Source organism: Ictidomys tridecemlineatus, chromosome 10, assembly GCF_052094955.1.
Source record: "Ictidomys tridecemlineatus isolate mIctTri1 chromosome 10, mIctTri1.hap1, whole genome shotgun sequence".
In the NCBI taxonomy this organism is placed as follows: domain Eukaryota; kingdom Metazoa; phylum Chordata; class Mammalia; order Rodentia; family Sciuridae; genus Ictidomys; species Ictidomys tridecemlineatus.
Genome location: NC_135486.1, coordinates 115324176 through 115334479, shown reverse-complemented (window position 1 = coordinate 115334479; position 10304 = coordinate 115324176). Strand labels below are relative to the sequence as shown.

Sequence of the window (10304 nt, the reverse complement as noted above, 5' to 3'; positions counted from 1 at the left end):
TCAGGGCGCTGGGTTTCCCCGCCTGTTTTGTGGCGCCTCCTGAAGGTCCTGGCTGCCGGGTAGTGAAAAAATAAATTCAAATAACAGAGTAGGAGAGTGTGCTTCTCGCATATACACGTAGTAACAATTTTTAAATGTCATTTCAGTTGAGAGCTTGAATGGTTTGTTATGGCTTGGGGAAGTGATGATGACTTTCGGTTTCTGCCAGGACCTAGTGCTGGGAGGGGGCGGGGCCAAGATGGCGCCGAGCGCCGGGTGAGCGGCGCTTTGGCAGCGGTGAGAGGCTTTTACTGCCCTCGGCATTTGGTTGGCGGGGGCGGGTCTGAGGGGTATCCGGGAGGAGACCCCATGAAAGGCCCGTGTGGGGACTAGGAAGAGGACGATTGGTGGTGTGTCGGTGCTCTCGTGGATACTCCGTGTGTGTATGCATTGGAGGAATGTTGGGGGAGATGGGTGGTTTCTCTGAGCCTCATTTCGTGCTGCCTGGTTCTCTGCTGGGGAAAAGACTGCACAAATATAGCTCAAGTTAATCCTCCTCTGAGAAGCCCTCCTGCCGTCTCCCTGATCTGAGACGCTCCCGAGATTACAGCGTGTTTGATGAGCCCTTACTGACAGTGGGTACCGTAGGGTTTTGAAGGATTAGTAGGAGTTCACTAGGGAATTGGGACACGACCGCTTCTTGTATACCCTGCATCAGGCATAATGTGTGGAATAATTTTGTTCCCTGTAGATAAGACTTGTAAAAGTCGGAGAGGAGACCTGGGATAATTTGAAAAAAAACACATTCTCCCTCAGCCTTCATCCTCCTGTCCCCTCAGTTCTGAACACAGTTTGAAGTTACTCTTCCTAATGCCCAGATCCAATGGTGCCTTTTGAACACAGTGTAAACTCCAACCTTCAGCCTATGTCTTTTTATTGGTCTCAATAATTGTGATAGTATTTATTGAGCATCTGTATCTCTAAGGCCTTACAATTCATTCATTTATTCAAAAGGTATTTATTATTTACAGTGTCCCAGGCACCTGTCTGGGAACCAGGGATACACCAGTGAACATCACAAAGATTCCTGTCCACAAGGGGATGATGGGATAGAGACGATAAACATTGTATCCTCTAACGATACAATGTATTAGGGGTTGTTAAATCTTATAGAAAAGAAAATGTAAAGCAGAATGAAGGCAGAATGCCGAATTAAAATAGCAATGGTAAGGGCAGACAGGCAAACAGCATCTGAAAAGAACAGAAAAAGCTGAATGGCAAGGTCACGGAGGCTGATGTGACTGGATAAAAATAGAAAAAGGAAGGAGAGGGGATCAGACAGGTAATAGGAAGAAGACAAATCATGAGGGGCCTTATAGGCCAATGTAAGAATGTTATGAGTAGTGGGGAACCATTCCAGCAGAGAATTGACAACCTGATTTATATTTTAACAGAATCACTTTGACTCTTATAAGGAATAGATGTAGGGAAACTTAAGGTGGATGGCAGAAGACCTCATTCAGAGGATATTGGAGCTCTGCAGGAGATAGTCTTGAGCCACACAGTGGGAGTTGAGAAATCAGATTGGATTATCCAGCAGATTTGATATGAGGGCATAGGTAAAGAATGAGTTGCTGAATGGGTGGCAGATGGAGGATGAGGAATGCTAAGGCTTGATCAGGTGGCAAAGGAGATCAGGAATTCACTTTTAGCAAGGATTTTGAATCATATTTCTTTTGATCTCTTCTATCTGCCCCATTCCCCTGCCAGAGTATCCATCTCTCCACCCTGGGGCTATATCCTTCTGGTGAGGTCAGGAGGTGCTCCAGCATGGCTGAGGAGAAGAAGTTGAAGCTCAGTAATACCGTGCTGCCCTCAGAGTCAATGAAGGTTGTGGCTGAATCAATGGGCATTGCCCAGATTCAGGAGGAGACCTGCCAGCTACTAACGGATGAGGTCAGCTACCGTATCAAGGAGATTGCACAGGTAAGTTAGTCCATCTGCCCAGCTCTGCATTGTGTTACCTTGACATGGCTTCCTTTTTTCCTCAGGGTCTTGGATTGACATCTGTTTTTCTATCCCTCAGGATGCCTTGAAGTTCATGCACATGGGGAAGCGGCAGAAGCTCACCACCAGTGATATTGACTATGCGCTGAAGCTAAAGAACGTTGAGGTGCGTGTGAGAGACAGGAAGGGGGCTGAGGACTGGGATGGGTGGTGAGACACTATCTCCTTGGATACTGCATTTGTCTTCAGCCTGGCCTCTCCTGGACTGTTCTTACACCAATGTCCCCCTCTCTCTCTCTCTCTCAAAACAGCCACTCTATGGTTTCCATGCTCAGGAATTCATTCCTTTCCGTTTTGCCTCTGGTGGGGGTCGGGAGCTTTACTTCTATGAGGAGAAAGAGGTTGATCTGAGTGACATCATCAATACCCCTCTGCCTCGAGTGCCCCTGGATGTCTGCCTGAAAGGTTGGGGAAAGGGAGAGCGGGGTGGCAGGGAGGAGGGAGAGAAGGAGAAGATGTATGGTGTGAGGAACCTCACAAGTGAAGAAACCCTCAGTGTGAGAGCCCTGCGGAATAGCAGGAAGGAAAACACACCTGCCATGGAGTGACTTCCCAGTTTCCATGTCCAGCAATTCAACTTGACACCTTCTTTCCTCGCAGCTCATTGGCTGAGCATTGAAGGCTGCCAGCCAGCTATACCAGAGAATCCACCCCCAGGTAACCTCCACACCCAGAGCCCACCCCTTTCTCTCTGCTGCCTCCTTTCAAACCACTCCACCATGATTCCTGCTGTGATTGCTTTCCCATCAGCTCCCAAAGAGCAGCAAAAGGCTGAGGCCACAGAACCCCTGAAGTCAGCAAAGCCAGGCCAGGAGGAAGATGGACCCCTGAAGGGCAAAGGCCAAGGGGCTGCCCCAGCTGATGGCAAAGGTCAGTATTCTAGGTCAAGCGTCTCCTGGCTCTTATCCCAAAGCCACATGTGAAGTGGATGAAGTTAGGGCCAGAAAGTCCCAGGAAGGATCAAGAAGCCTAGAGGAAGCCAGGTATCCTGGGGTAGTATGTAGAGGGTACTGAGTCCTCTTTTTTCCCCCAAACCTGTTTTCCCAATTCACACAGGGAAAGAGAAGAAGGCACCTCCCTTGCTAGAGGGGGCCCCTTTGCGCTTGAAGCCCCGCAGCATCCATGAGCTGTCTGTGGAGCAGCAGCTGTACTATAAGGAGATCACTGAAGCCTGCGTGGGGTCGTGTGAGGCTAAGAGAGCGGTGAGGGCCCCACCCACCTGCCCTCAACCTAAGACTCCTCTTGGAGCCCTTGCAGATTCCTCTCCAAGAGATCTGCCGCCACCCCATTTGCTTCCCTCCTCCCACAGGAAGCTCTGCAGAGCATTGCCACGGACCCAGGGCTCTATCAGATGCTGCCACGGTTCAGTACCTTCATCTCTGAGGGGGTGAGAGGACTGGGAAGGCCAGGCCAAGGATGAGGCTTGGGGGGCAGGGATAGCAGGGGAAGCTCACCTGAGGGGTCTGTCTGCCCCACATCCCTCTGTCTCATAGGTCCGTGTGAATGTGGTTCAGAATAACCTTGCCCTGCTCATCTACCTAATGCGCATGGTGAAGGCGCTGATGGACAACCCTACACTCTATCTAGAAAAATATGTGAGTTGTCCCTTTGCCCATCCTCCTCTTCCTGGGGTTAGGGGACTCTTGTTACCACCCATGGAAACCACTTGTCAGAACCAGCTGACCTGCCACTTCTTCCTTTAGGTGCATGAGCTTATTCCAGCTGTGATGACCTGCATCGTGAGCAGACAGCTGTGCCTGCGACCTGATGTGGACAATCACTGGGCACTACGGGACTTTGCTGCCCGCCTGGTGGCCCAGATATGCAAGCATTTCAGCACAACTACTAACAACATTCAATCCCGGATCACCAAGACCTTCACCAAGGTAAGCCTAAAGAACATGACAACTATTTCATATCACCACCCCAGGGTTGTCACCAGTACAATGAGAGCTTCAACTAAACCAATGTGGCAGTTTTGGCAGGGAGAAATAACACCTGGGACAAGGGGCAGGGGGACAGGAACTCGTGGGGGTTTGGTCTGAGGAACTTGAACCTCATGTGCAACATCTTAAATGATTTGTAAGGAAAGTGTTTATGGAAGACCTGAATCCTTAGCAGTCTTTTCATACTCCTTCATCTAGGTTTATTTTCCTTCTCTACAGAGCTGGGTGGATGAGAAGACTCCCTGGACAACTCGTTATGGCTCCATTGCAGGCCTGGCAGAGCTGGGACACGATGTTAGCCCCTCACCCCAGGGGAAGGGAAGCAGTCTTGAGGTCTTAGAGGGCACCACCCCTCTATACCTGAGAGACTTCTGGTGACCCTGTGGCTCTGGCTTCTCCCTTTCCTTTTTGACAGGTGATTAAGACTCTGATTCTGCCACGGCTGCAGCAGGAAGGGGAGCGAATCCGCAGTGTCTTGGATGGCCCTGTGCTGAGCAACATTGACCGCATCGGAGCTGACCACGTGCAGAGCCTTCTTCTGGTGAACAGACTGCCCTCCCTGACTTCTTCCCACTAATCGCCCTTTCCCCCAGAGATGGTGGCTTAGCAAGGAAGCATCTAGTACATTTACTTAATCCCATCTTTGCCATTATATTTGTTAACAGAACACTCTTCAGACTCAAATGCTGTTTTGGAGACAGAAAGTTGCAGATAGGCTAAGTTAAGATTTAGGGGCTCTTAACATATCCTGTGGCTTTTCCAAGCTTCTTTCTATATCACTGTAGGGCCCATCTACAAGGCAAATGCACACCTATCAGTCAAGTACCCCTTAGATGTCATATATACGAAGCAAACATAGCAAGTCCTTCATTCATACTAGTTGGTGCTGTTTCCTTATGAGGGAGAACCACAGTATTCCTTACAGATGGAATTCCTTGGTTTTGCCTCCAATAGGGGCACCCTGAAATGTATGGGTAATTCCCACCCCTTCCCCCTTGCTCTTCTGAGATTACTAGCCTTCCCTCTTTTGCCTTCTCTTTGCAGAAACACTGTGCCCCTGTACTGGCTAAGCTGCACCCCCCACCTGACAATCAGGATGCCTATCGGGCAGAATTTGGGTCCCTTGGGCCCCTTCTCTGCTCCCATGTGGTCAAGGCCCGGGCTCAAGCTGCTCTGCAGGCACAGCAGGTCAACAGGACCACACTGACCATCACACAGGTCAGTTGCTAAGGGGAGGAGGGTGAGAAGAAATTAAGAAGGATCTGGGGATGGGATTCACAGACACATACACATGCAGGTCAAGTCAACAAAAGTCTTGGGGAGTCTGGGCCCCCTAGTGAAGGATGCCCTAACCCATGAGAACTAGAGAAAGATCAGGAGCAACACAACTCTTCCTTAGGCCATTCTTTTACTTGGGTGTTGATATTTTCTTCTTGCCTCTCCGTCTTGCAGCCCCGGCCCACGCTGACCCTCTCACAGGCCCCTCAGCCTGGCCCTCGGACCCCAGGCTTACTGAAGGTCCCTGGCTCCATTGCACTGCCCGTCCAGACACTGGTGTCTGCTCGAGCTGCTGCCCCACCTCAGCCTTCTCCTCCTCCAACCAAGTTTATCGTAATGTCTTCTTCCTCCAGTGCCTCATCCACCCAGCAGGTATGTGGAGACTGGGACAGGGATATGTCCCTTCAGAGCCCCTTGGGGAGGCCCCAGAGTAGAGCTTAGTCCCTTCTGTGACCATGGAAGGACTACTTGCCAGGGTCTTGAAGGCCTCAAGCTGGCAGTAGTCTAGAGTTTCTTGAGGCTCATGCCCTATCCCCTTTAGGCCTTTGGGGAAGTGGGAAGGTGCAAGGTGATTGGCACTACCTTCTTTTCCCCCCAGGTCCTGTCCCTCAGCACCTCAGCCCCTGGCTCAGGCTCCACCACTACCTCTCCAGTCACCACCACAGTCCCCAGTGTGCAGCCCATTGTCAAACTGGTCTCCACTGCCACCACTGCCCCACCCAGTACCACCCCCACTGGCCCTGGCAGTGTCCAGAAGTACATTGTCGTCTCGCTACCCCCAGCAGGGGAGGGTAAGGGAGGCCCTCAATCCCATCCCTCTCCAGTTCCTCCCTCATCATCTTCCCCCTCACCACTTGGGGGCAGTGGCCTCTGTGGAGGGAAACAGGAGGCTGGGGACAGCCCCCCTCCAGCTCCAGGGACTCCAAAGGCTAATGGCTCTCAACCCCCTGGATCAGGCTCCCCTCAGCCTGTTCCCTGACGATGTCATCCATCTGTTGATTGCCTCCTCCACGGATTCCTACACATGCACACACGCACGCTGGCTGGAAGAAGTAGTAGGCTGCTTCTCCCACATGACTTTCTTTTTAGATACTGTACAGTCAGTTCCTCAGAATAAAAGTTTGATTTGTAAGTCCTGAGCCTTCTTCTGCCAGATACCATGGAAGGGTGAATCCATTGAGGCCTCCTGGCCTCAAGACTCTTCCTGCTCAAATTTAGGGCCATAGGCCAAGATGCCAAGAAAGAAAATATCGTCCTCTTCTTGACCGCTTGTTGCCTTTGCCGCCTGTGTCTGTACTTGGGGAGCCTCAGATCCGAATGACATAGGCATCACTGTGGCTTAGGTGGCGTACCCACTTGTGGGGGTTGGCATTGCTGCAAGGCCTGAAGGACAGCCTGAGGAAGCGAACCTGGAGGCCAGAGCACGTATGCCGGGGGAGTTCAAAGGAGAGGCTTGCAGGGCCCAGCCCCAGCGGAGGAGCTGAGGTGGAGGGCCCGTGGCTGGGAGGCCCTGGCAGGCCTGGAACATCCATCTGTGAGGGAAAAGGGCAGGGAAGCCATGAGACCAGGCAGCTGTCTGTGCTGGTGGAAAAAGAGTACAAGAGGGTCAATTGCAGATACCTGGAAAAGGCCTGAGAGTTGAGAGCCTCCCTGTACCCGGGGCAGGTCCCAGCGAAGGGCTCCTTCCCCCAGCTCTGCCTTCTGCTCTGGACTGCTCAGCTCCTGAGACAGGCTGCAGTATGGAGGTAGAAGGTGATGGGTTCAGCCATGCCCTCCTTAGCACGGTGCCACTCTCCACCGCAGGAAAGTTCCCTAGGGAGCAGACACTAACCTGACCACCCCTCGTGGCAGAGGAAGGTGCAGTCGGACATTAAGAGCTTGGCTGCAAAGAAGAAAAATGTTGGATCAGCCCCAGGAAGGCAGAGTGCCTTGTCCCTGTTCCTTGAATGTCACAATGGGAGTTCATCCCTATCCTGGCCCCTTCCCATATACTATAGCCTCTACACTGGATTCTTAGCCTGATGGATACACCTGAAGGAAACAGCAGACTCTTGGCCTTATCTCATGTTGAGAGAGCTGAACCAACCCTAATCGGCCCTACTCTTACCTCTTTGGGGGCAGATCACACCGTAACTTCAGGTAAACCTGGAGCCTGGATGAAAGAGGGAAATACTATCACATACCCCATATCCTATTGGCACATCACTATTGCTTATGCAGGGCTTCATGTAAGGTTGTACCCCAAGAAGGAGAACCAAGATCCAGCCCAGTATCACTAGTCAAGCCTTTTTCCAATTTGTGTGCTGTCATCTCTGCCACCACCCATCCACAGTAAGTTTTGGAAACATATATGTCTTGGCTTGGCTTCCAGAGTAGTTGTAGAACACAGGAAATGGTCTCACCGGCCTGAGCCTCGGTCCCACTGCACAGAGGGAAAGAGCCGAAAGGGAAGCGGGGAGGGGAGGTCATCGGAGAGTTGGTACCTCATCACAGTCAGCTGAGACCAGAGAGGAATGAGGTCAGCATGGTCTTAGGCTGGCACTCCTTCCCTCCCCTTTGTTCGAGGAGCACAATAGGTCACCATGATCCTCACCTCACCCTGGGGTGGCTGCAAGCGAAGGATCCGATGAGACTCAAACTCATCCAAATTTACTGAGCTGTGAAATGAAACCTCATCAACTCGAATTCCTGGCCCGTACCCTGGAAAAAGAAAAAAAACCCTTCTTCTGACCCATGCTTAGAGAGAGAAGAGGAGGTAGGAGAGAAGGAGCTCCTTCTCAAACTTACCTCCATGAAATCTTTGGCAGTGACCTACCTCCTCTAAAAAAACACCCCTATTCTCCTCACCTCTGAGTTCTGACTTCCCCACACAAAATTCTTCTGTCAAGCCAATGCGCATCTCTGTTGAAGGAAACATCAGGAAAGATCAAACACTGCCAAACATGCCATCAAGAAGCCCATGTGAAACCCAACCCTGGGCCCTCACCAGAGCCGCTGGGAAGGAAGCTCTTCAACCGGATCTCTCCCTGCACATCCACCTTCAACAGTGAGCCCTGAGAGTGGCGGGGAGGTTAACAACCAGAGTCCTGACCTCCCAAACCTGTTTCCCAAGTACCATTTGTTCTCCACTCCAGGATTGGGAGCCCAAACTTACATTAGATGCTATCAGTACAGACAATCTCTCAACCACATCTAAAAAAACTTCATTCTTCTGGCTCTGAGGAAGAAAGGGGGTTTAGATGGTACAGGCTAAAGGCCTGTTTCCAAAATAATAGATAGAAAGAAAAGGTAGGCCATGGGGTAGGACTTGTAGGTGAAGAAATAATATCCATGTCTAGGGAAATGGAAAAATATAGCAGGATCTTGGGATTCTGGTGCCACAGGGGAGGAAAAATAAAGTATGACCGTATCTATCCGTCTTTACCTTACCTGATCAGAGCGACTGGACAACACAGGGCGACTGGCTGCACTGCTAGGGGCCACTTTGCTCTGTTGTGTCTCAGCCCCAAACTGTAAAACACCCAAAGCAACTAATCTTCAGCTTTGGTGTTCCCAGCCAATCCCCCTCCTTCCTGATCCTCCTCTTTCCCAGCTACTGACCAAGCCAACACTGCTGAGGTCAAACAGACTGAAGGGCTTGCTGACCACGGCTTCTGTCTGGATGAAGTTCCTCAGCATCTCTGTGGACGTTGTCTGAACATAACCATAGTCCTAGTGGTGAAAGAGGACAGACAGGAGATTTTGGGCTAGTAAGTAGAGGGAGGGAGTGAAAATTAAAAAAAGAGAGTGGGTTTAGCTTCCTAACCACAGGATCCCACAGTAAAAAAGAGAAACACCTTCAGGGAAATGGGGGATAAAAGGAAAGTCCTTGGGCCTTACCAGCACTTCATCCAGGATTTCATAGACAAGAGCCACATTGCGAGAGATGGTCCCCTCGCTGAGGGAGCCACAGTAGTCCCCCAAGAGAGTGGCTAACCTGAGGAATCAGGGCAGACTGTTCATAAATAAATCTTCCTCCTGCAGGCCCCCACCCCCAGGTGCCTGGCCTAGCCCTTCTCACCGGGACAGCAGCTCTAGGAGGCTGAAGGGAGAAATGTTTTCAGAAGTGGTGGCCACCAAATAGAGGCTGCTGTGTCTGATGTGAATGAAATGTCGGTCATCGTGGTGCTGAAGCAGAGGCGGGAGGGGAAAAAAGAGGGTTGTAGTGAAGGAGGACCCACGAGATCGGAGCTCGAACCCAGATGTCCCTTCCAGTCACAGTAACAGTGTGCCTTCAGGGGGTCCCTGAACCCTCCCTAAGGCCTGCTTCCTAATAGATACGGGGTTAATGACAGGTGCTACCCCAGCCTGGTCAAAGACTGAGACACGCAAACACCGCTGCGCCTGGTATGTTGTTGGCGCTTAATAAACTTTCGTGAGTTATATTTGGAGGAAAGTAACCCCCGAGCGGAAGCCTCCAGGGAAACAGCCCCTGAAAGCGAGGGAGGCAGTGCCCACCCGGTTCCCCAGGCCCCGGCCCAAGCGCCGCCAGTGGTTACCATGACAACCGGGGACTCGTCTCCAGGCAGTCCCGTCAGCTTCCGGTAGAAGAGCTCAGCCACATCTCGGCCACCACTGTCCCCGCGGACTGGCCGGGTAGAAGGATAGTTAAGGAGTGGGCCACAGACTGGCTCTGGGCTAGACTTCCACCCAGCCGTTCCATCCCGCCCAGCGGGTCAAGGATACAGTCTTTGTAGATGAGAGGGTCCCCCTTGGAAGACAGGATGAAGAACTGGGAAATCATGGCCGTTCGGAAAAGAAAACCAGAAGACGAAGAAAGTTGGGCCTGCCCCGCCCTGCTGCCCCGGAACAAAAGAACGCGCACGGGCTGGCCCTTTAAGAATGACTTCCCTCCTCCCTCATCAGCTCGGGCCGCGGGAAACCCGGCGCCAGTCCCTCCCGGCTGGGCGAGTCCCCACACCGCCCACCACCTCCCCGTCACTCAGAACAGGGTCGCATGGTGATTGGCTGAGGTGGTGGCCTGCGACGGACAGG

At 51.8% G+C, this 10304-nt stretch overlaps 2 protein-coding genes across 7 annotated transcripts; one reads left to right on the top strand and one right to left on the bottom strand.

Moving 5' to 3' along the window:
- Nucleotides 1-36: 36 nt before the first annotated feature.
- Taf6 (TATA-box binding protein associated factor 6) lies at nt 37-6402 on the top strand. 4 transcript variants are annotated; one of them, XM_078023772.1, is made up of 15 exons: nt 37-59; nt 1750-1965; nt 2066-2152; nt 2298-2451; nt 2647-2703; nt 2797-2916; nt 3103-3248; nt 3356-3433; nt 3540-3641; nt 3750-3932; nt 4191-4286; nt 4408-4533; nt 5037-5210; nt 5445-5642; nt 5869-6402. In XM_078023772.1, the coding sequence occupies exons 2-15, from the start codon at nt 1810-1812 to the stop codon at nt 6247-6249; spliced, it is 2058 nt and encodes a 685-aa protein (XP_077879898.1). In that variant the 5' UTR covers nt 37-59; nt 1750-1809; the 3' UTR covers nt 6250-6402. The 4 variants fall into 4 exon arrangements, with proteins under 4 accessions (XP_077879898.1, XP_077879896.1, XP_005328494.2 ...); XM_078023770.1 differs by lacking the exon at nt 37-59 and adding an exon at nt 130-276; XM_005328437.4 differs by lacking the exon at nt 37-59 and adding an exon at nt 131-276 and having other exon boundaries at nt 4212-4286.
- Ap4m1 (adaptor related protein complex 4 subunit mu 1) lies at nt 5384-10249 on the bottom strand. Of its 3 annotated transcripts, XM_005328438.3 has the most exons (15): nt 9996-10228; nt 9809-9897; nt 9331-9437; nt 9150-9246; nt 8871-8981; nt 8700-8780; nt 8425-8487; nt 8257-8323; nt 8118-8171; nt 7864-7970; nt 7673-7767; nt 7378-7422; nt 7102-7152; nt 6891-7002; nt 5384-6802 (listed from the first exon to the last, which is right to left on the bottom strand). In XM_005328438.3, the coding sequence occupies exons 1-15, from the start codon at nt 10051-10053 to the stop codon at nt 6578-6580; spliced, it is 1362 nt and encodes a 453-aa protein (XP_005328495.1). In that variant the 5' UTR covers nt 10054-10228; the 3' UTR covers nt 5384-6577. The 3 variants fall into 3 exon arrangements, with proteins under 3 accessions (XP_005328495.1, XP_077879911.1, XP_077879912.1); XM_078023785.1 differs by lacking the exon at nt 7378-7422 and having other exon boundaries at nt 9996-10249; XM_078023786.1 differs by lacking the exons at nt 9150-9246; nt 9331-9437 and having other exon boundaries at nt 9996-10249.
- Between the last annotated feature and the right edge of the window lie 55 nt (nt 10250-10304).

Excerpts from the sequence above, each read along its gene's own strand:
- Ap4m1 (XM_005328438.3), bottom strand. The coding sequence starts at position 10,053 with ATGATTTCCCAGTTCTTCATCCTGTCTTCCAAGGGGGACCCTCTCATC. Across the intron at positions 8,488-8,699 it reads TGTCCAGTCGCTCTGATCAG|AGCCAGAAGAATGAAGTTTT; the intron begins GTAAGGTAAAGA and ends TTTCTTCCTCAG. Across the intron at positions 7,768-7,863 it reads TGCAGCCACCCCAGGGTGAG|CTGACTGTGATGAGGTACCA; the intron begins GTGAGGATCATG and ends CTCTGGTCTCAG.
- Taf6 (XM_078023770.1), top strand. The coding sequence starts at position 169 with ATGGCTTGGGGAAGTGATGATGACTTTCGGTTTCTGCCAGGACCTAGT. Across the intron at positions 1,966-2,065 it reads GTATCAAGGAGATTGCACAG|GATGCCTTGAAGTTCATGCA; the intron begins GTAAGTTAGTCC and ends TCTATCCCTCAG. Across the intron at positions 5,211-5,444 it reads CCACACTGACCATCACACAG|CCCCGGCCCACGCTGACCCT; the intron begins GTCAGTTGCTAA and ends TCCGTCTTGCAG.